Below are 24,857 nucleotides of genomic sequence, written 5' to 3'. Positions count from 1 at the left end.
GTACTCAAAGCGCTCTATACAACATGCCACATCCACCCAATCACACCCATTCTCACAAACACTTTATCTGAACTTAGTGCTTTCTAAGTACATTCACGCACATTCATACTCTGATGGATGCATCGGAGAGCAAGTTGGGGTTAGTATCTTGCCCAAGGATACTTGACATGCAGACTGGAGGAGCCAGGGATCGAACCACCAACCTTCCGATCAGTAGGTCAGATCAGACCAGCTTTACCTCCTGAGCTACAGAAACCCCAAATAAGACATTGAAGATAACCTCGTTCACTTACTGTAACCTCCACCAGTGATCTTTCTGATGCTGCTCTACCTCTGTTACAGTGACTCAGATTACCATCAACCAAGACCCATTTCCGGAAACCTACCACAGAGCCCACTTCATGCTCACAGCTTCAAGTGCTTGACTTCCACCATAGTTCACAGTTCATGTTAAAAAATTCCAAGTGTCAAGTTCCTGTGTGTAAATAAAGCCTTCACGTCTAGTAATATTCAGTTCCTTCACCTTTGTCTGTATTTTGGGTTCACCATGTTGTTCTGGCCACACCGAGGTAACAGATTTATATTTGAAAAACAGAGAGACATGGGGGATTGCAATAAAGATGAGACACAAACCAGACCTTAAAATAAGAACATCTGAAAATGATGTAGGTGCAGTCTGGTAGCTCAAGTATTTGCTTTAAAAAACAGAGCTAGACTCCTGGTTGTTGGAGACAAGTGAACAACTTGAGGATAATAAACCTGTCAGAGGGGCTGAAGGATCAGAGCTCATGTTCTTATAGGCTGGATCTGGATTGTGCTTTGATTCGAGTTGAAGACAAAAATATTTCAGAAATGCTGACATGTCCTGCTGGAGAGAAATATTTAAAGTATCATGACTATTTTAGTGACTATTTTTTAATTTTTCTAAAGTGGTAGTGTTCTTTGAACTGAGCACCTCTGATTTATTTCCCATGATTTTAAGAATGAAGCGATGAGTTCATGTTTACTTACAGAGCTTTGTTGGAGGCTTTGACCACTGGCAGCAGCCTCCGAAGAGCCTCCTCTGAAGCAGAGTATTTCTTCAGGTCAAACACATCCAGATCTTCTTCTGATGACAGTAAGATGAAGACCAGAGCTGACCACTGAGCAGGAGACAGTTTATCTGTGGAGAGACTTCCTGATCTCAGGGACTGTTGGATCTCCTCCACTAGAGAACGATCATTCAGTTCATTCAGACAGTGGATCAGATTGATGCTTTTCTCTGCAGACAGATTCTTACTGAGCTTCTTCTTGATATACTCGACTGTTTCCTGATTGGTCTGTGAGCTACTTCCTGTCTGTGTCAGCAGACCTCGTAGGAGAGTCTGATTGGTCTGCAGGGAAAGACCCAGGAGGAAGCGGAGGAACAAGTCCAGGTGTCCATTTGGACTCTGTAAGGCCTTCTTCACAGCACTCTGGTAGAAGTGTTTCTCTGCAGATTCTCCTGTTTCAGACTTCTTGGAGGTTGTTTGTTGTTCTTCCAGCAGATTGAGTCCAGAGTTGATGAAGGTCAGATGGACATGAAGAGCAGCCAGAAACTCCTGAACACTCAGATGGATGAAGCAGAACACCTTGTCCTGGTACAGTCCGCTCTCCTCTTTAAAGATCTGTGTGAACACTCCTGAGTACACTGAGGCTGCTCTGATATCGATGCCACACTCTGTCAGGTCTGATTCATAGAAGATCAGGTTTCCTTTCTGCAGCTGATCAAAAGCCAGTTTTCCCAGAGACTCAATCATCTTCTTGCTCTCTGGACTCCAGTGTGGATCTGTTGCAGGTCCTCCATCATACTTGACCTTCTTCACTTTGGCCTGAACCACCAGGAAGTGGATGTACATCTCAGTCAGGGTCTTGGGCAGTTGTCCTCCCTCTCTGGTTTCCAGGACACGCTCCAGAACTGTAGTAGTGATCCAGCAGAAGACTGGGATGTGGCACATGATGTGGAGGCTTCGAGCTTTCTTGATGTGGGAGATGATCCTGCTGGCCTGCTCCTCATCTCTGAATCGGTTCCTGAAGTACTCCTCCTTCTGTGGGTCAGTGAACCCCCTGACCTCTGTCACCCTGTGAACATACTCAGGGGGGATCTGGTCTGCTGCTGCAGGTCGTGTGGTTATCCAGACGTGAGCAGAGGGAAGAAGATTCCCCCTGATCAGGCTTGTGAGAAGTACATCAACTGTGGTGGGCATCGTAACATCAGTCACAGTTTTGTGGAAGTCCAGAGGAAGTCGACACTCATCCAGACCATCAAAGATGAACACAACCTGGAAGTCTTCAAAGCTGCAGATTCCTGCTTCTTTGGTTTCAGTAAAGAAGTGATGAACAAGTCCCACCAAGCTGAACTTTTCCTCTTTCAGCACATTCAGCTCTCTGAAAGTGAATGGAAATATGAACTGGATGTCCTGGTTGGCTTCGTCTTCAGCCCAGTCCAGGCTGTATTTCTGTGTTAAGACTGTTTTCCCAATGCCAGCCACTCCCTTTGTCAGCACTGATCTGATTGGTTCATCTCTTCCAGGTGTGTCTTTAAAGATGTCTTCTTGTCTGATTGTTGTTTCAGGTCTGTGTGGTTTCCTGGATGCTGTTTCAATCTGTCTGACCTCATGTTCATCATTGACCTCTGCAGTCCCTCCCTCTGTGATGTAGAGCTCTGTGTAGATCTGATTCAGGAGGGTTGGGTTTCCTGCTTTAGCGATGCCCTCAAACACACGCTGGAACTTCTTCTTCAGCTTAGACTTAAGTTTAGGCTGACACTTCTGAAGAGCATCTGAATCAAAAAAAGGAAAAAAGAAGGAAAAGTACAAATCTGGTCTGAAGGAGCTATCTGACGTACTTTGTCCTTTGTTGAGCCTATCATACGTTTTAGTTTTTAATATACTTATTCTACCAGAAAACCAGAAAAAAGGGGCTACAGGAATTCCTAAATGTAATTCCTGAAAACAGCCACATTAAATGTTTTGAACCTACACATCTGTATTGCTTTGCAGCTTTTCATATGTACCTGATGCCAACATGTGCAGGCTAAACAGGTTTCTGCTTTCTGTGCCTCTTCTCCAAACTTTGTCACCAAAAATAACAACACTGCTATGTTATTTAAATAAGCATCTGAGAGAGATTCAGTAATTCACATTTAATTCTTGTCGTAAATTACAATGGCGAAAGATAATGTAAATCCTTTCTGGCCACACTAAACATGTTCCTTCTCGTTTGGCTCTTGGCGAAGGCAGTCGCACTTTTCTCCTCTTCTCCTTCCCCTTATCTTCCCTGCTTAGCCTCTTGTGTCTTTGTCTTGTCTCATGTGTATTTCACTTCCCTGCAACACTCTCTCACAGTCTGTGTCTAAAAACCTAAAAGAGAATTATGGATTTGATCAACTGGTCTCTGAATGCTATTGACACCCTTTTCTCAACGAGTTGTCTGGGCTCGGGAGAGCCCGAGTGCCCTGGAGGGACTTTCCCTGCCGGATACACGATGGACGAGTGGCAGACATGGAGGATCGTGTGCCTGGCGGGACTGTCGATCGAGGACGCTGAAGATATGTACCTATTCGGAACCATGATAACAGGGTTCTTGCTGATCGGAGCTGGCTTGGCCCTGGTTTATCGGAGAATTAAGAAAGCGGAACCGGCTGTTCAAACCCCCACAAGGCTGCCCGCTGGGATTGAAAGGATGGGACGAGGTGCGGCTTCTCAGAAAGGGCTCAGTGAATGCAGCATGGTTAAGAGCTTGGAGGCGCTAACGGCTGCAGTGAAGGCTCAGAATAACACCTCTGAGTGTATATTGGATTACATCAAGGAAGAATCCACTCGGAACAACACCTTGGGGCGGAAGCTGGATTACATCGCGGATCAGTTGGCTGCGGTCGTGAAGTCTCAGAATCTGCTCTGTGAGCAAAAGCCTGAAAAGACCACAGAATTGAAGGTAAATAACATAATTGAGAGGCTCGCAGCTATCCAGTGGGAGATTGAGAGACCAGTGTCGGTGTCGGAGTGTTAAAAACAGCTTGAAATTCTCATGAGTTGTTTGTAAAAGAAAAATCACAAATCATATAATGCGGCTACCCCTTCGGCGCCAGCTGTGGGCTCAAGGCCTGAGCTGAACAAAAACTCCCTGATAACGACTGTGTTGAGTCTGTTCCTTCCCATTCCATGCAAGGCCACCTGGGTTGGCTGGTAGACTGTTTACTTAGCCTGATAGGGCGGAGGACACTGTCTCAGCTGAACTATGGACACGCACACACATACATTTACACTGATAAGCACTCACACATCCCCCCTCCCCTTCCAATGCCTTCGATGCTTGTTGCCTCCTGGGAACACGAGGCGGGTCTGGGCCCACGCTGGAGAGTCGGCGCAGTGGCAGGACGGCTGCTGTGTTGCCTGGGATTACTCCTTATCCCCTAACCAACCTTGTTGTTGGTCACGTGCTCTATAATGTTGTACTGTGGACATTTATGTGCTTTCTGTGCAGAGGAGTTTTTTTGTTTCCTGTTCTCATGCTGTCCTCTATAGCCCAGCATGAGCAGAGGTCTCTTTTTTCCCCTTGTACTTTCCCATTGTAGTGTAGATTTCAGTGTTTTTTCTATAATGCAACGTTCTCTGACTTGTATCCCCATGTGATGTCTGTGTTGTGTGTGTATGGTCGGGGGGCGGGTTCATTCCACTCCAGGGCAACCTGACACTGCAGGTGATGAATAAAATTTGAACTTGAACTTGATTATATAAAAATGTGGCATTTAAGTCAAATGACTCATGCTTTTCTTCTTTAAGGCAATCAGTTTGCATGGTTTTTAAAAGTAAAGAACACTTGTGTTTAATTAAATACAGCTCACATTAGATCTAAGTAGTTTCACAGGTTTATGATGTCCATGTAGTTTAGAAAATACATTTGCAGGCATGTAACAAATCCAAACATTCGTCGTAGAATGACGTTCTTGCCCTCTCCTTTTTCTTACAGTGAATTCTGAGGTTTCACTTTCACATCTCAACAAACTGCAAGGTGACCATTTTTATTCATGGTATATGATGCATGACCTCACCTTGTTGAGCAGATGGATCAGAGTTCAAACGTAGCTGAGAGAAAAGAGAAGGATCTTTGATCTGAAGATGTTTGATTGTTATCTTGCATGCTTTGTCTCCTTTTTTCCTCACTGTGTCGATGAAGCTGCGTGCCTTATCTGCTCTGGCTAGGTTCTTCTCCAGTATCGATTCTTTCTCCAACTCATTTAAGACAGTGTCACATACGAGGGCCTCAAGCAGCTGTGTGAGGATTTCTGTTGTTACCCTCCAGACAAAGGCTGACCGCACCCTGGCAAGCTCCTCCTCTACAGAAACAAGAAAGAGACATAAACATGCTTCTCAGTCGACATCATGTGAAAAATATTCTAACTTTGTTGAATTAACACTTCATCATCTCATCAACAAATACTGAATTTTAGGATGTGTGGGGTTAAAATTATGCCAGCTTAAAATTAAACTGAAGAAAATATTGAAACTGAAAAATAATATTGTAACCGATACACAGATGATCTGTATTGCTATACAGACGGGCAAGTATACAGGTATACTATGAACAAATATACATATATAAAGATGAAGCACTGTGAGGTAAACAGATCTACAGAGTGCTATGAAAATATCTACAGTAGTGGAAGCGTAGCTCTCTGAACAGACTATAACAGTGTACACACTATAACAGAGACTACACCATGTCAGTGTCCTAAAACTACAGCAGTAACCAACGTGGTGAATGTTGATAATGAAAGGATCATGGTCACTGGGAGGAGGAGTGTAGAAGGGTTAGGTGAGTGTGGATGGAAAGGCTCAGCGGGGACTGAGTTCAGTAGGGTAACAGCTGTGGGGAAGAAGCTGTTCCTAAACCTGCTGGTTTTAGTCTGAAGGCTCCTGTAGCGCCTCCTGGAGGGGAGGAGGAGGTGGAAGAGTTTATTGGCAGTATGAGAGGAGTCCGAGAATGATGCATACTCGGCGTAGACATCTCTTCTTGCGGACATTCTCAATGCCAGGAAGTGGAATCCCTGTGATGTGTTGGGCGCTGCAGTGCCTTGCGGTCAGCAGCAGAGCAGTTCCCACACCAGACTGTGACACAGTTGGTCAGGATGCTCTCTATCACACAGCGGTGGAAGTTGATTCTTCTTCAGTATCCTAAAGAAAAAGAGGCCCTGATGGGACTTCTTGACCAGGCTGGAGGTGTTAGTTGACCAGGACAGATTCTCAGAGATGTGGATCCCCAAGAACTTGAAGCTGGAGACCCGTCCAAGGATGGAGTTGGATGCATACTAAGGTCTGCAGTCATAGAGGAACGGGCTCAGCACACAGCCCTGTGGAGTGCCAGTGTGAGTGTGACAGTGGTAGAGCTGTTATGGCCTGACCTAACATGCTGAGGTCTGTTGGTCAGAAAGTCCATGAGCCATGATCCAGGTACAGATGGAGTTGTTGAGTCCAAGATCCACACGTTTGGTGATCAGCTTGGAGGGAAGAACTGTACTGAATGCTGAGCTGAAGTCAACTAACAGTATTTTTGCATGAGTACTCTTGTTGTCCAGGTGTGAGAGTACACAGTGAAGAGCTGTGGATACAGCATCCTCTGTACTCCATTGATTTGATAGACAAATTGGTGAGGATCCAGTGTGGGGGGCAAGCATGCCCTGTAATGCATCAGGGCCAGCAGCTTTTTGAGCTTTGCTTTGTGTAATGTTATAAGTACTTGGATAATCCTCAGAGTCTCTGGACTTTTACTTAGAGATATTATATTCAGTCCTGTGGATAGTTATATACTTAAAAATATATTATCCTCTATGGTTACTCTGGTATGAATGACTCTGAATCACTTTATGGTAAATAACACACTATTGGCAAAAAAAAAAAACCTGTGAAAGAATTCCAGATGACAAGTCTGTAGTTCGACATACAAGTGACGACCTTTGACCTTCATCAGTTTTTATTTAATTGTGTCAGAGAAACTCAAACGTGCTCTTCATGCAGCTGAGTACATTCAGTGTTTAAAACGGAAGCTGTGCAGGTCTGAGATCAGCAGCTTTGTGAAACACCAAGCTGAGGTCCTGTTAATGCTGATATATAGTGACACAGTTACATTTCAATTTAATTCAATTTTATTCATATAGCACCAAATCACAACAACAGTCACCTGAAGGTGCTTTATATTGTACAGTAGATCGTACAATAACAGATACAGAGAAAAACCCAACATTCATATGATACAGGGGTGATTAATCCTTTTGACTTTGTTTTTATCAATAAAACAGCTGCAGCTTTCACTACAGCACATGTGGTGCTTTAACCTTTGTACTGTTTGCATCAGTTCATTCTGCAGTTAACATGTGAACATGTTGGATGATCTGTCTGCTGTCACTGGGTGGTGCTGAGGTCTGAATCAGCTCCTGTAATCACAAAGAGAACTGAACCATCACAAACTGAAATATAAAGTTTATCTCAAATCTGAAATAGAGCTGATCCTTCTGTCCTCACACACCCAGGATCTGAAGTTCTTCTCTTACATTTCTTTAGTTCTTCAGCTCTGCTCACATACGAGCTGTTTATTTCTTAAAGCCGTATATACCAACAGATTTTCCAATATAATGTTAACCTTTGAGTTGTTGGTGCTTTGTGAATGTGAATCTGCATACACGAGCAGACGGAGCAGGTTTCAGTCCTGGTTCAGTCTGCTGCTGCACCGTGGTCACCAACATACAGAGGTATCATAACAAATATTAATGCTTTTTTCCCTCTCAAAGGATGTAAGCTGTACTGCACATGTAACTTTGTGAACTTACCTCAATAAGAATGATTCAGACTGTTTTATTTAACCTGAATATTTGAAACAAACTTAGTAAAAACAATACACAGAGTCAGTGCTAAAAATGTAATCCGAGGAAAAATGAAACACACATTTTAACTTAAGCTGCCAAGCAGAAGTATTTGGTTTGAGTACATAAATATTAGGCTTTGCTATTTAATCTGTAATTAATGATTAATGAGGGGTTACTGAAGTGCAAGCCTTTTTTAAAATATGTGTTAATATCCTTACAGATGTGGCAAAAGAGTGAAAACATGCTGCTGTTTGCACATATTGAATAATCAGCTCTGCACAGGAGCTGCAGCAGAGTGCAGCCTGTTGCCTTACAGTGTAATAGTCATAATAAAAGTACAGTAACTGTGGTTAGTTACTGACGGAGCAGCCCGGTGCGTTTCTGCTCATTTCGTTCACCTGCACGGGTTAGCTAAACAAACTTTACAAAACAAGTTTTGCCGATAGCCGAGTGCCCATCTTAGCTAGCTAGCTAAGGATGTTAGCTACAGATTAGCTTACAAACACCTTTCACTTACCAAAAATATTGTGGCGGCTCTCAGGTCCTTCTGTCAGGCAGACACTGAAGAACACCTGAGTCTGTCAGTTTGAAACAGTCGGTAAACGCTGGACCTCCTCTCAGCGTCCCCGCTCTATGTGCCGTTCAGAGATACGCAAGTTTCTTCATGACTGCGGCTGCTGCAGATATTAGGTCGTCCATGATTTCTACAGTCACTGGTCAGCAATATAATGTGCGCAAACATATGTGGCTCATATATGTGGCTCTGAAGCCCCGCCCCTCAAGCGCACCCTCAGATGCCGAAGCAGTGCCAACTAATTGAAGCTGAAAAAATAACTGTACGTGGAAAAAAACGATGTAAGTGTGAAAGCCACATGAACAGTGAGTTTTTCTTTAAATTTCTATATTTATGTTTTTTCACTATCATTTCACTTTCAATACATTTGTTTCAGTTTCAATATTTCTTCAGTTTCATTTTAAGGTGGCATCGTTTTAACCTCATATGTGGGTTCAAAGTACAAAAAAGTCCAGTTGTTTCTCTGCCAAACTCCTTAGACTGGAAGTTCTCATGTTATATTAATGTCCCACAGAAAGATTAAGGCAAAGATTAGGACAGGTTACAACTCGTGAATTTTATGTACTTGTCACAGTTACAAAAAAGAATCTGCCTGAAGTCTATACATCCATACGTCTCATCATACAAAGCACTGATCTCCTACCTGCTGATGGGGCTGCTTTGGCTGGCTGTTCTTTAGGTTCTTCCATCATCTTTCTATAAAAACACGAGAAGATGATTTTACCAAAAGAAACAGTGAACACAGTCTGGGTGTCACATCATATGAATTTGTGTCATGGTTTAGTGTACGGGCCACACACACTGAAACTGATCTGTGTGAAAGAACACATCGACGACATGTGAATGTAGTGATAACCTCATCATAATAGAGGTTTTTACTTTTTCACATATTTGTTCAGTATAATGATTAAATAATCTGACAATACAAACCTAAAATACTTTGTTCCCTGTCTGCGACTTTGTGCGTCTCTGCTGTTAGTGCTTAAAGGAAGTTTTAAACTTAAAATCCTTCCCCACATATGTGACTGTGGTCTCTGGGGCCATTATCCTGAAACACTGGGGCTCAGCCCTGAAAGCTTTGCTATCTTCACCTGATAACAGCAGCTGTTTAAAGTTACTGAGTTTGACAGGGAAGTGAATGTAAATGTGAGACACTGTGTGCTCACAGCTAAAGGCTGCAGTCAGCTGTGTCAGAGCGTCCAATGAGCCTTTAATAAACACTCAGAGCTCCATGTTGATGAAGCTGTCATGTGTGAGCTTGTGAGGCTCCTTTAAACTGGCTCTGCTCTGTCAGATGCTCACCTCTTCTTCACTGTCTCATCAATCTGCTGCACTCTTCATCTCCTCCTCTCTCTCTGCTGTCCTGTTTAAAAAAACAAACAAATCAGCGTTAGCCAATCAAACTCTGTGCAGATGCTGCAGCTACAGCTGATATGTCATTCAGCTGTTCATCAATCAGCTTCTGCTGCTGTTTATTCGGCTCTTACTCTGAACACGTGCAGATCTAGGAAGATTTTCTTGGGGTGTCAAAATCAAAGCGTTTGTTTTTTCAAACACACGTGCAGGTGTTTATATCACATATGGTTTAAATGATTCAAATGCAGTAAGTATACATGTTTCATATATCGTCTATAACTGAATTATGTTCTGTAGCCTACATAATGAAACACTTCAGTTGCATAAAACGTGAATTTTGATTTTATGTACTGTATATGTCACAGCATCGCAGTGTGGATGTGGAGAAGAGAGGACCCAAACGCAGGCCTCACAGGTGGTGAAGGCTGGTGTTTATGACAGAATGACAGAGTCTGAGATGGATGACTGACTGGAAGACCAGCTGAACAGAAACGACACATGTGGGACTGACAAAGACACTGAACTGGAGGACACTCAGGACTTACACAGGCTAATGATAATGATCAGGGTTCATATGCCTTTTTCAGGGTCAAATTCAAGCACTTCTTAAGCACTTTCAAGGTCCCTTTTCAAACTTTTCCAGCACATCCCTCCCTCACCGCCAAAAAAAAATGCATGTTTCAATTCACATCACCTCAGTAAGACCATGTGAAAGTTAAGACAAATCATCCTAGGTGAACTTAAACACCTTTGTTCCCTTTTTGTTAAGAAATAGAAAAACACTCCACACAAAAATACTGCAAAAGGAAACTGTTGCCTTATATAAAGAGTGTATAAACTCAAAATGCACATGTCACTTAAAAATTAAGATGTGAACAAATCAACTTGTTAGATATTCTTCTCCTGTTGAAAAAAACCCCAAAAAGAAATAAATAAGTCTTCTCATCAGATATTGATGCTTCTTTCCTGTGTGACAGAAAATAGGAGACAGATGTTTGTTTGTTTTTTAAGTTAATTCCCAATAAATCCGTTTTACTGCTAACTACATTGCTGTCTGTATTATTGCTGAAGTCCTAAACGATCACCTTTAAAGTAGAGCTGGGCGATATGAGATTTTTTCATATCACGATATGTTTTTTTCATTTCAGGCGATAACGATATCTATCACGATATAAGCCAAATAACTATATTTGTAAGATTTAAATGTGCCGTTGCTCACAAGTAAAATGTGAAATGATCAGCAGCTTGTTTTTATTTAAATATTTATTTCCCATAATAAGTTCAACAGGGTAGATGTACTTAAGGAACATGAGACTTTTTCAGATAAATAAAGGCAAATATTGCAAACTACACAAAAGGCAGCCGCTAAAGCGTTTAAGTTTCAAAATAGAACAAACGAAACAGACTAAATTGTCGATTCCACTTAGAAACAAAATATTAATTCTAAAAATAAATCTTAGTTTGTTTTACAGAAGAACAGACAAAACTGACTAACTTTTGTCAATATCAAATAAACTGAGAACTAAAAGGAAATTCTCAATCTCTCCTTGTTGTATAGCTTAGCTTTTCAAACAGTTTTAACAGTTACTTTAGTCTGACAAAAGCCGAATGACGAATTAGCGCTTCCAGTCAGAGACTGAGGCTACGTCCACACGTACACGGGTATTTTTGAAAACGGAGATTTTCCGTTTTCGTTTTTAAAAATAATCCCGTCCACACATAAAGGCAGAAATGAAGGAAAACGCTGCTATGAACATGCCAAAGCAGCAGGTGGCGCTAGATTCCTAACCGTGCAGAAATGCTGGCCAATCAGAAGTCTAGAAGCCTCGGTGGGAAAAAGTAAACAAAGCTGGGGCATAGAAGCAGAACCGAGTCGTATGTGTGGAGGGACAGTAACTGTGTGTATATGTAAGCATTTAAACACTGCAGAGAGTAGAATTAACAGTATTGTAGAAATTCATTTCACCGAAACAATAACGTGGCGCACAGTGTGACGCATGCACCAGTTTATTGTATTTCCAGACTTGCTTTCGGCACATTTACAGTGCACGCTACTCTGTTTTTTGTCAGACTTGAAATAGCCGAAATACCTTCACACTACGGAGCTTCTATGGCTCTTCCGTTCGACAATCTCTCCGGCGTTGGAACCATCATCTGTTTTCTCTTCGGTCACGCTCGGTTGATTTTTCTAGTCGGCACACTCATTTCCTCCATTACCCGCTGGCTGCTTCCCAAACAAACACACGTGCGGCTACTTAGTTTGGATTGGCTGACCTTTTTTTTTTTTTTTAAGAGGACAAGAGCGGCGAGGTCTATCGCAATAGTTTAATTTCTCTATCGAGTAAAAGTTATATCGCGATACATATCGTTATCGTTCTATCGCCCAGCTCTACCTAGAAACCAGGTCAATGTGTCTGTAGGTTCAGTCATCCAGGTCATGTGATCTAAGGAGCTTGGAGAGAAAAGAGACGTCTTTAAGTTTCTGGAAGACGTTTCATCAGAGAAGCTTCTTCAGCTCTAAAACCAAACGGTGGAGAGTCCCAGATATTTAAACCTGAGAGGGAAAGAAAGCATGTCGCTGACCCACCACTGATGTTATTTCAAGGAGGAAACTGAGAGCCTTTGCACCAGGAGCACAAACATCAGCTCCAGCAATGATCCACTGATGTGTTTTTATTCCATGTATGAATGTTGTTATTGACAGAGATGACGTTTGTGTGTCAGTGATGCAGTGACTGTTGTTGTTACCTGTACAGGCTGGTTAGACTCTATGAAACAGATCATACAGATCTCTGCATGTTAGAAGAGACTATTAAAGGTCATGAATGAGACAAAGGCAGGGAGGCGTCCTTTACAGCTAAACAGCAGAGTGAGAGAACAGCCAGCACCTCTACATTTATCACATTATACAGCACATGTATGATACTGACAGGGATGAGAAGAATTTAGTGATTCTGATCCCATCATTGATATTACTTATTGATTCTCAGTAGCTCTGCTCTGACAGTCACCACCATCACTGAGCAGCATATCAAAGACATTTGTGCACATTAACTGCATGTTGTGGCTCAAATGTTTGTGCATGTTGGAGGCATTTCCTCTTTGTTGTGATCAGTGTTGGTCATTACTCAAAACAGTCATTATTACACATATTACACAGAACACTTTGATTAAAAGTAATGGAGTACGTTACTTCATTACTCCTCATAACATTACTTTGATGTTACTGTGTAAAATGAACAAATGAGCATGTAACAACATAAAGCTGAGGTACAGCCCCACACACCAACACAGATCCTGATGAGGTCACGTGATGTTTCTCTGAGTGTTTATGAACACAAATCAAAGATGAAACAGCACAAAGACACTTCAAAGTGATTCTACTGTAGAAACATGAACAGGTAGAAACCTGCAGCCTGACTGCTCATCACTTTGTTACCTGTTCAAGTTCAGCAGCAGCAGCTCACTTTATCACGGTGCTGGTCTGGGGTCAGTGTTTACTCAGCTTTAACTAGTGATGTGACGTTCTGTATCGAGGCTTCGAAGCGTGTGTCGAGTAATGGAGGGGGCGTTTCCGCGAAGCGCGTATCCAGGCTTGCTTCATTTATGGGAGGAGCTGAAAATGATGACGTCCGAAGCCTCGCTGCCCGGCTGTACCACGTGTCTGGTTCAGGAAGCGGTTCGAACTTTGCCGCGAGCTATGACAGCGATATAAACCCCTCAGACAAAATGTGGGCGTTTGATGGAGAGTTGCGGTTAGTGAGAGTTAGAGACAGTTTAGAAAAAAAAAATCGCCTACGACCTGCCACAGTGGAGAAACTGTTTCTTTTTAACAAAAACCAATGATGTGCCCCCTAAACACTAATCACTGTCCTTGCCTCAATGTTACAAAAGCACAACCACTGTCCACACCTCACCTCACAGTATATGATCATTTCCATTTTAGGCATTTCCAAATAATCATGTTCCATACTGCCAGTATAAATATACACAGTACACTGCATCACTACAATATACATGTTTTACACACTCCTTTTGTTGTTGACATTTACAGGCTGTGTGCAAAAAGGCCACTCTTCAAATTCATGCCAACTAATATTTTTACGTCCAGTAGGTGTCCTACTAGAGCAAATGAAGCTTCAAGAAGCTTCGCGTTGGGGTGAACCAATTGGATGAAAAGCTTCAGTGCTTCATGAGGCTTCATCTGCCCATCGCTAGCTTTAACCTCACTCTGGGTTCTTGGCTAGCCTAGCTTTAGCTTAGTGTTAGCATGCTGTGTGCTAGCTTAGCGTCAGAGCTCTGCAGGTGTCTCGTGTGTAAATATTAATCACAGTGACAGTAAAGGAGGTAAAGGGCTGTGACGTCATCACGTACGCTGCGTCCTCTGTGGGCTCTGAGTGAACTCAAAGTACAAACTACAAGTACACAAACACGAACGTAGCTCAGAGTGGCGGACACACTCGGCCTCGTTGGTCCAGCTGTGAGTCCGTTACCGTGAACTATGGAGCGGCAGATTTGTGCTGAACTAAGCTGCACACAGCTGATGTTAGCCAGGAAACATTACACACTGACTTTAATGGAGAGACCGGAAATACAAACACACACAGTTTGTTGTGTGAAGAAATCAAACACGAGCTGAACAAACAGTAAAGTTCCTAAAGACAAACTGTTAAAGGAGGAAACAAAGCAAACTTACAGTTTCTTCACACCAACAACAAGCTCCACTCCACACCTGGACACTAAACACGGACACACAGGTGAGCTGCTTCCTGGAAGGAGGCGGGGCTCCACCTGAAACTCAGCACAGGTGGGAGGGGCTCAGCTCTGTGTGTGCTGATGTGTTAACTTTAAAAATATGCCGTCTGACTGCTCAGACTGAGTCAGAGTAAAGTTCACATGCTGACGTGTGGAGACATGAAACCTTGTTGTAGCTGCAGGTGTGAACACACTGATCCCAGATCAGCTCTGCTGTATTTGTAACATGAACATTTCTGCTGCAAAGCTTCAAATGTTCAGCATGTTTCTCTGTTTCCAGTCTATAGATCCAGTCACACTTTCTACCTTCACCTGTGCAGTAAAGACTGAGAGCAGAGCTGAAACCAAGCGTCCAATCAGTGAGCAGCATCAACACCTGAGCTTCATTCAGATTCTGTTATTGAAGATGTTGTTGGTACAAAGTTCATCTGCTGCTCACATGAATCCATGAAAGATTTATTTCACTGAATGTTTCTTCAAAGCTCATTTCAACCTGTTGAAGTCATGAATGAAAGTGCAGACTGAGAGTGGATCACATGATGTTTGAGGTGTGTCATGTGACATGTTCAGTATTGTCACACATGTCTAGATTGTCCCTGATATCATAACTGCTCAAACACTGATGATGATATTTGAAGAATTATTCCTGATGGCAGCAAAGTTTGAATGGAGCTCTCTGTCTGTGCTGATTTGTCGCCCTCTGGAGGTCAAAGCACAAACTGCATGATGTCACTGTAACCACCACAGAGACAGGAAGTGTTTTTATGACTGAAACACTGAAATGATGCTAACGGCTGTCGTTAGGCTCACTGACAGCAGTGCTGATGTGTTCATGTCAAACACTGGCTCAGGTCAGACTCCTTCATCCTTCTCCAGCGTGAGGCCGCCCTCAGACCCACAGGAGCTCTGACCTTTGACCTCCTGACCCTAACCATTTTAGTCTTGTTGCATCTGCAAATCCATCCAAACTGTAGCTGAGCAAAAGAAGCTGGAAGCTGTTCTATGAATGATGTTCATCCCAGAGTTTCTGTTAAACGCTGCTGCTGTGCTACATTTGTCATTTCCTGCTTTCACTACCATCCATGTCAAAGTGCTGAACTCATCTGATCACTTTAATGCAGTAAAGCAGGAGCTGTAAGTCTGACATTTATTTACTGTCATTACAAACACACACATCTGGATTAGCATTCAGACAAAGGGCTGAAAAAAAATCAGCATTTGATTATTATTATTATTATATATCCTGTCTATCTGTCAGTGCTGAAAGCAGACGTCACTGATCACATGACTCTGAGGGATGTTTCCAGCACTTTGCTGAATCTGAGCCATGAAGATTTAAGGCTCAGCTCTGAAGGCAAAGCAGGTCTGAGCCTGTGTTAGCAAGCTGTACCTAATAAAGTGGCAGCAAGGACTCAGTCAGTAATGATCAGAGCCAGCAGGGGGCAGCACAGAGAGGTGAGGAGCTGTCAGAGAAGCAGGCTCACATCAGACTGGCCATATTCCATCATCTATACCTGAAATAATCATCAAACACACGCAGAGCAGAAACATGTGGAAACATCTGGAGCTCAGTCTCAGTTTGATCCCTCAGAGGTTTACCTCAGTCCTGCTCCTCTACTTCCTGTTTACAGCGCACATCATGCTGTGTACTGAGGGTCATGTGGTCAAATTGCTCGCTCTCTGTTACTCTGACAGAGAGCGAGCACAGTTATCCTAATGTGTGACATCACTTCTAACCACAGAGCATTCAGCTTTCACAGCAGCCAACATCCTGTCACACTGAGCATGTGCAAACACAGCAGCCAACATCCTGTCACACTGAGCATGTGCAAACACAGCAGCCAACATCCTGTCACACTGAGCATGTGCAAACACAGCAGCCAACATCCTGTCACACTGAGCATGTGCAAACACAGCAGCCAACATCCTGTCACACTGAGCATGTGCAAACACAGCAGCCAACATCCTGTCACACTGAGCATGTGCAAATAGAGCAGCCAACATCCTGTCACACTGAGCATGTGCAAACACAGCAGCCAACATCCTGTCACACTGAGCATGTGCAAACACAGCAGCCACCATCCTGTCACACTGAGCATGTGCAAATAGAGCAGCCAACATCCTGTCACACTGAGCATGTGCAAATAGAGCAGCCAACATCCTGTCACACTGAGCATGTGCAAACACAGCAGCCAACATCCTTTAATGATAGAACAAAACTCAGACATCAAAGTTTCTCACGTTACAGAATCAGATGAACAGACATGAAGGGATATTTGTGGTTTTATGCACAGAGTCAGAATCAGACTCAGAGGTGTTCCTCGTGATGTTTGGTGATGGAAACAGTCTCATCGACGTTTCCATCACCAAACTAGAGAAACTAGTAGCTGCACGCAGCAGAGTTTAGCACAGCTGATCTCTGTGACACATCAACAGGAACAACATGTTGTTAAACAGGACTGTATAAAGACTCAGAGTCTGACTCACACCTGAACAATGAGGCTGTGCAGCATCGTCCTGTCACACCTGCTAAACCACTCGTATCAGTTTGAGCCCGAACAGTAACACGGTCACATGACCGACGAGGCCAACGCGCCCAGACGAACGTCTTCCTCGTGGAACTAACTTGTTCCTGTTATCAGATTTGTGAGCAGCAGCTGAAACTGCCACACGAATAAATGTTCTTCAAACTGTTTGATTCCAGCCAATCAATAATCTATAATCATGAGGATTCAAACACAAGAGCGGAACGTGTGGTTACATTGTAACCTTGGTTCTCTGAGTGAGAGACTCTCTCCCCTCTGTCACATATGGAACAGAGGGGAGAGAGAGTGTCGGTGTGATGGAGAACATCAGGTCCAAACATCACAGAAACAAACAAACTGTTAAAGGAGGAAACAAAGCAAACTTACAGTTTCTTCACACAGAGACACCAACAACAAGCTCCACTGTCCCACTCTGATCCTGTCTCCTCCTCTTTTATTCTTGCTCTGAGCTCTTTTTGGGTGTGTGTTTCTGTCTCCACCCACAGGAATGCATTGATACACTGTTGATAACGACTCGAGAGCAGACGTGTGACAGAAAACAGAAAAATAACCTAAACAGCTAAATAACGTAAAATAATCAGAATATTTATTAATATGTTTAATTTCTCTTTAAAAACTTTTCTGCTCCTCAAATCCTTTGTTTAAGTTCAATCTAAGGAAAGAAAAGCGTCTTCTTTAAGTTTCTCAAAGAAGTCCACGATCTGTAGGCTCATGGAGACACTGTGTGCTCACAGCTAAAGGCTGCAGTCAGCTGTGTCAGAGCGTCCAATGATCCTTTAATAAACACTCAGAGCTCCATGTTGATGAAGCTGTCATGTGTGAGCTTGTGAGGCTCCTTTAAACTGGCTCTGCTCTGTCAGATGCTCACCTCTTCTTCACTGTCTCATCAATCTGCTGCACTCTTCATCTCCTCCTCTCTCTCTCTGCTGTCCTGTTTAAAAAAACAAACAAATCAGCGTTAGCCAATCAAACTCTGTGCAGATGCTGCAGCTACAGCTGATATGTCATTCAGCTGTTCATCAATCAGCTTCTGCTGCTGTTTATTCGGCTCTTACTCTGAACACGTGCAGATCTAGGAAGATTTTCTTGGGGTGTCAAAATCAAAGCGTTTGTTTTTTCAAACACATGTGCAGGTGTTACACATGGTTTTCATAAAGTAGCAGCCAGTTGAGGAGGATGACTCTGAGGATGATGAGGTAACTTTTACAAACATGAGAAACCTCATAGATGGGAGCCAGGAATCATAAAACTAAAATCAGTTGGCGTTATCATCACACCTAACGCGTTATTTACGAACACGTTAGTCCCAACACTGATTGTTACAGGATACAGCAGCAGGGAAAAGTTCTGGACTGTCACGATTGGTCAGAATTAGCCCAACAAAATATAACCAATTTTACCTTTTTCTAAAGACAGAAAACACATCTAGTCCTTTTTTCTTTTACATATATTTTTTTAATTAATCAACAATAAAGCTCAACGCTACACCAGCTTCTAGCTTTGATTGACACAAAACTTAAAAATCAGCCTAATTCTGAGGAGTCACTGCATGACACTCACAGTCTTTGTCATTGTTGATTCTTAGCTCACAAACAGTTCTTATAAGGACTAACTAGTGCTGACAGTTTAGCTCTTCATAAAGTTACAGGAGGATAAAATAAACATGAGATCGTTGAAATAATCCTGTCTGATCACACGTGGGGACAATAAACGCTGTAACAGAAAATGAACAGTAATGTAACGACACTCATCTCTCACGTCTGCACTAAACTAAAACGTCACTACTTCCACATCTAGTTGGTTTTAATGGAGGCGGAGTCTCCCTGCCCAGTGCGCACTCAGGATAATTAACTTGTCACAACACAGGAAGTGAGCGCATGTAAATCAGAAAATCAGGTCTAGAAACGCAGTGAGGGAAATGAAGTGAAAGATCTTCGTTTTAACTGACAGGTTTCACACTCAGAGACCTGCAACAACATGAAAACACATCACTGTAACACTCAAAACTCAATCATATGAAATCATAACTGAAGGACTGTGATGATGTTGTGTTATGGAGCGTCTGCTGAGTCCAACCTCTAAGAATTACGAGTCTGGACTTTAATGATTAATGATTCAAAATTCAGACATCAAAGTTTCTCACGTTACAGAATCAGATGAACAGACATGAAGGGATATTTGTGGTTTTATGCACAGAGTCAGAATCAGACTCAGAGGTGTTCCTCGTGATGTTTGGTGATGGAAACAGTCTCATCGACGTTTCCATCACCAAACTAGAGAAACTAGTAGCTGCATGCAGCAGAGTTTAGCACAGCTGATCTCTGTGACACATCAACAGGAACAACATGTTGTTAAACAGGACTGTATAAAGACTCAGAGTCTGACTCACACCTGAACAATGAGGCTGTGCAGCATCGTCCTGTCACACCTGCTAAACCACTCGTATCAGTTTGAGCCCGAACAGTAACACGGTCACATGACCGACGAGGCCAACGCGCCCAGACGAACGTCTTCCTCGTGGAACTAACTTGTTCCTGTTATCAGATTTGTGAGCAGCAGCTGAAACTACCACATGAATAAATGTTCTTCAAACTGTTTGATTCCAGCCAATCAATAATCTATAATCATGAGGATTCAAACACAAGAGCTGAACGTGTGGTTACATTGTAACCTTGGTTCTCTGAGTGAGAGACTCTCTCCCCTCTGTCACATATGGAACAGAGGGGAGAGAGAGTGTCGGTGTGATGGAGAACATCAGGTCCAAACATCACAGAAACAAACAAACTGTTAAAGGAGGAAACAAAGCAAACTTACAGTTTCTTCACACAGAGACACCAACAACAAGCTCCACTGTCCCACTCTGATCCCGTCTCCTCCTCTTTTATTCTTGCTCTGAGCTCTTTTTGGGTGTGTGTTTCTGTCTCCACCCACAGGAATGCATTGATACACTGTTGATAACGACACGAGAGCAGACGTGTGACAGAAAACAGAAAAATAACCTAAACAGCTAAATAACGTAAAATAAACAGAATATTTATTAATATGTTTAATTTCTCTTTAAAAACTTTTCTGCTCCTCAAATCCTTTGTTTAAGTTCAATCTAAGGAAAGAAAAGCGTCTTCTTTAAGTTTCTCAAAGAAGTCCACGATCTGTAGGCTCATGGAAATTCATTTTGTTGTTTTTTGAGCAGAAACACCAGAGTGTAGAGCAGGAAAACGATCCCAGCAGGACGTCTCTGTTGGGGAAATATCCCAGTTATTCCCCTGAGCCTGGTTAGTGAACTGAGTCAGAGCTGTTCATCGATCCTACAGGTGCTAACATACAAACACGATCAGCAGCTTCTCTCATATGGAGAACACACTTCAACATCTGCAGCAAATCCTGTGTTTTATGTTGATGTGACCAACATCTTGTGTTGAGCCTTTGAAGATGAGGAGCCAAACACAGACAGTGGATCCAGAAGGACTGTTTATTCAGGGCTTTAATACGACTGAACTGATGCTTCACATCCTGTTTAGAGACGATCGACCAACACAGGCTCAGTCCTCACTCATCACACGGACTTCAGTCACACTGGGATCAACAGAGGAGACTGTTCACCATCACAGTTCAGCAACAATAATCAGAGCTTTTCTCTCTTGGTGAGGATCACATGTTCTGACACACAAAATATCTTCTGCTTTAACTCGTCTCTCTTTTTTAGTTTGGTTGTCGTGTTTTTTACTCTTTGTTCCTGTCAGTGTCAAATATGAGAGCAAACTGTTTTATGCAGGAGCCAAACCAACACCAAGCTGACCAAGAGAACCTATAACACCACCAGAATTTATTATCCAGACTTTACTGACAGATTTATGTGCAAGTAAAGCTGTTTTTTAAATTATGTTCACTGCGTTCAGCCAAGGAAGCATTCGTTCTTAAAAGTTCACGAAACGAGTAAATCCAGTTCAGCAGAGTTCCAGTTTGTAGCACAGCTGATCTCAGCTGATCAACAGTAACAACAGTAGGGGTGGGCCATAGAAACGATATACGATAGAAACGATATAAATTTGGCCAACGATAGAGATTGTGACTATACCGCATGTTGATGATGTCATCAAGCTGCGCCTGTTTTGGTCGAAAGCATCGCAGCAGCTACAACAATTATCATCTGCAATTATGGCGGGCGACAGTCATAACAAAGAGATGAAGCACTATTGAAATATGGCGAAAGCCAAAAAGTTAGCATTCATCCTCCAGCTTCACTGTGCTAATGTTATGCTAACATAGCTGTGTCGCTAGCAGTCATGTAGCACAACATTATATACCAGGTAGTCCAACTTCAGTAACCCTGCAAACGTCACTGCTGTTTAGTCTTCATTTATGTTGGAAGTGATAGCAGAGCTGTACGTTTGAATTAGTTTCAAAAATCTCTCAGTCAGAATATGCTATGAAATGTTTAGGTGGAAGCTAGCGAGCTAACTTCCTGTTAACTTCTAACTCCGTTAAATTGAATAAATTCTGTTTTCATGGATGCCTGGATGTAGGGCTGCTCGATTATGGCAAAAATGATAATCACGGTTATTTTCATTGAAATTGAGATCTCGATTATTTGACAATATTTATTTAACAATAACAATGTGTTGAATAATGACTTTAAAGGTTGTCAAAAAATAATATTAAATAGTGTGCAAATACTGATAACAGTGCAAATGTTTGCAATATAAAAAAATAAATGAAAAATGTAAACATCTATGTTTAGTGAACTTTGCAGTGTTGCTCTGTGGTGCAGCTATGACACCGTAGCAAAGTTTACACACAGTCTACTTGATCCACGTCTGACTGAACCCATGTTTCCAAACCACTGAAGTTTTTTTACCTCTTTTCAACCAACAGCAGTCACTCTCCTCTCCAAATAACTTCTGTTTAGCTTTCCAAGCTTCCCTCGGGTCCTCTTAATCAGCGGTCCCCAACCCCCGGGCCTCGGACCGGTCCCGGTCGGTGAGTCGTTTGGTACCGGGCCGCGAGAGTTGAGGCTCAGGTGTGAAATGTATAGTTTTCAGGGTTTTTATCGGTTTTCCATGTTATTTTGTTATCGTTTTTATCGTTGACTTGGTTTTCCTGGGTCTTTTCACGTGTGTTATGAATAAATTCTTTTTTTCGGTACCGGCACTAGTTTTATTTTGTTGTATTTATCCGCGACACCTTAAAGGCCGGCCCGTGAAAATATTGTCCGGCATAAACTGGTCCGTGGAGCAAAAAAGGTTGGAGACCGCTGCTCTTAATTGTTGTGACGCGTGTTCGAAATGCAGAGAGGTGCGCTCGATTTGCCACACGGAGCAGCGCGAGAGTAAAGCACGAGGGAGGGGCTAATAATCGGCTCAGTCATTTTTAATGATCGTTGAAAGCCCAGATCGTAATCGAGATTAAAATTCGATTAATTGAGCAGCCCTACCTGGATGTTAAACTTAATTGTTACACCTGGTAAAGCAGCAACGCTGATGATTTAATTAAAGATGAAAGAATTTAGACCATTTTTAACTCTTAGTGTTCGTTTGACTTTGGTACCTGAAGTTGTCGGAGTTTTGGACCCAGATTACTCCGTGAAGCTCCTCACTACGGCAGCCGTAATGCTCTGACGATCCATCAAGCAGTGCTGCTTACCCAAGTTGTACTAAAACATTTTTAACAGATTTCTGCAGCCAAAATCGGTTCGAGGTCAGTAAGCACAACCAGAATTCATACATAAGGCACACTCTCGATTTTTGAGGAAATTAAAGGATTTTAAGTGTGGAAAATATGTTATACAGAAGAATATATCGTGATATGGATTTGAGGCCATATCGCCCAGCCCTAAACAACAGGTTATTAAACACATCAGTTTGATCCACAGATCAGATCATACATCAGGTTTACTTCATGTAAAATAAACGTCTCACTCTATGAGCTCCATCAGTCTGTGTACCTCCTCATTGTCATTTCTGAGCAGAGTTTACCTGCACACTTCCTCATGTCTGACAGTGTCACAGTGTGTGTGTGTGTGCCAACATTAACCAGCTTATCATCAGCTCCTTGTGCTTCATGAATAACTCAGACTGACAGAGTGATGAACAGAGCACAGAGGGAGGCTCTGCTCTGGTCCATCAAGCAGGATTCACATAGTAACATGTTTTTCCTTTGAACACTTCATTGTGTTTAACTTGAAACAGATTAAAAAGTGTTCGATTGTGCACTTCACACAGTCCTGAGTCACAGAGGCTTAAATGTGTTTGATTCTGAGAGGCTTTACTCCTGCATCAACATCAAGTATATGTAGGATTTAAACCGCAGTGAAAACATCCTTAAATATTGATGGTGTGTGAGAGAGTCTGTATTTACTTCTGATTATCTCTGTTTGCAGTGACCCTGAACTGAGCTGGAGCAGCTTCATGTTGTTTTGACGTCACTCAGTAAAACCTGAATGTCGGCTTCTGAAGAACAAACTGGTTTCATCTGTTTCCAGTTAAAGGGACGATCATTGTTCCACCAGTGATGTTGGATCCAAAGTTTCATTCAGATCGTTTTAAACTGTTTATCAAAGACAAATGTTTGAGTGCAGAGTTACTGACTGATAACCAGAGTGGATTCAGCCAATCATCAAATCATCTCATTGGTTTTATTTTATGTAAATACAAACGTCTCACTTCCTGATCTGCTCATAAAGTTCCTAAAGACAAACTGTTAAAGGAGGAAACAGAGCAAACTTACAGCTTCTTCACACACCAACAACAAGCTGCACAGCTGCACACTAAACACAGACACACAGGTGATTCCTGGAAGGAGGCGGGGCTTCACCTGAAGCAGGACAGGTGGAGACTTGATAGGAATTTTCCCCGTACAGGGAGGAGGCTGATCTTCAGATGAGTTCCTGTTAAATCTGACGAAACAAAGTTAAAAGTGGACTCAGTCTTGTCTGATTTCACTCTGTTTTTCACTGAGCAGGTTTAAGTTTTATTAATGAAAATCAGCAGAGCTTGGTACTGATGGAAGACCCTCCTCTAATCGTTGTCATTCAGAGTGATCCAACCTGTTTGTGAATGCAGCTCACAGACTCTCCGCATTTCCACACGACTTAACAGACTGATGGTGTTTTTCCTTCAAACAAACTTTACTGAGAACACTCAGTGACACTCATGGATGCTCCAACAGAGTGAAGATGGTGATCAGGATGAAGAAGACTTTAGAGAGTTCTCAGAGCTGCTGAGCTTCTCACAGTGGAGACTCAAAGTCAGGACTTTAACCTTTTTAAGCATCTGTATTAAAGCAGATATAATATTAAACAGTGCTGTCATATACAGGCTCACCTCCAGGAATAAACATGCAGACACAAACTTGTGTTCATGCTGACATTAAATAGGAACATACAAAATGATTTTATCAACTCTTACAGTTCAGATCAGGCAGAGTGGAGCTGTTTATAAAGACCAGTCAAACCTAAGATAAGATCATGAGAGGTGGAAACAAAATCCCCAAATGACTCGTTTGTATTTTAATGTCACAATAACTCGTGTGTTGCTCACCTAAAGTATAGAAAATGAAAAAATCAATTGAGTTTAATGTCATCAAATTAATGTTGCAGTTCATTTTCACTGCAGTGAGATAAAAAGGTTTAGTATCTACGTGTTAGCTGGTGTTTGTTTGCTTACAGCTGTTCAGTTTTTAATGTTTGTCAACATCTACAAAGATTTTAGTTTTCTATTATAATCATGTAAAATACTATTCTCACCGAGAA

At 42.3% G+C, this 24,857-nt stretch overlaps 3 protein-coding genes across 5 annotated transcripts in view; 2 read left to right on the top strand and 1 right to left on the bottom strand.

Annotated features, from left to right (window-relative positions):
- The window catches only part of LOC146577283 (protein NLRC3-like), a 682,649-nt gene that overhangs the window by 613,803 nt on the left and 43,989 nt on the right, over positions 1 to 24,857 (top strand). The gene's annotated exons all lie outside the window — the stretch shown is intronic.
- The window catches only part of LOC146577284 (protein NLRC3-like), a 208,074-nt gene that overhangs the window by 181,316 nt on the left and 1,901 nt on the right, over positions 1 to 24,857 (bottom strand). The window contains exons 1-6 of one of the 3 annotated variants that reach the window (XM_085252766.1): positions 23,921 to 24,215; positions 17,979 to 18,041; positions 9,756 to 9,816; positions 9,097 to 9,149; positions 5,072 to 5,356; positions 1,012 to 2,800 (exon numbers count right to left, since the gene is read on the bottom strand). In XM_085252766.1, the coding sequence (XP_085108892.1) occupies positions 1,012 to 2,800; positions 5,072 to 5,356; positions 9,097 to 9,145 (2,123 nt within the window). In that variant the 5' untranslated portion in view covers positions 9,146 to 9,149; positions 9,756 to 9,816; positions 17,979 to 18,041; positions 23,921 to 24,215. Of the gene's footprint in view, positions 1 to 1,011; positions 2,801 to 5,071; positions 5,357 to 9,096; positions 9,150 to 9,755; positions 9,817 to 17,978; positions 18,042 to 23,920; positions 24,216 to 24,857 lie in introns of those variants that run through there. The other 2 variants (XM_085252761.1, XM_085252772.1) reach the window with 2 other exon arrangements.
- Positions 3,378 to 4,554, top strand: LOC146577285 (uncharacterized). The gene is made up of 2 exons (XM_085269723.1): positions 3,378 to 4,010; positions 4,545 to 4,554. Exons 1-2 carry the CDS (start codon positions 3,394 to 3,396, stop codon positions 4,552 to 4,554), a joined length of 627 nt encoding a protein of 208 aa, XP_085125849.1. The 5' UTR covers positions 3,378 to 3,393.

The sequence above is a fragment of the Mchenga conophoros genome, linkage group LG3 (assembly GCF_057382185.1).
Source record: "Mchenga conophoros isolate Kocher_MC1m ecotype Shallow Benthic linkage group LG3, M_conophoros_male_GT1.1, whole genome shotgun sequence".
Lineage (NCBI taxonomy): Eukaryota > Metazoa > Chordata > Actinopteri > Cichliformes > Cichlidae > Mchenga > Mchenga conophoros.
Note: the sequence above shows the minus strand (reverse complement) of the source record. Positions and strands in the feature narration are given on the sequence as shown.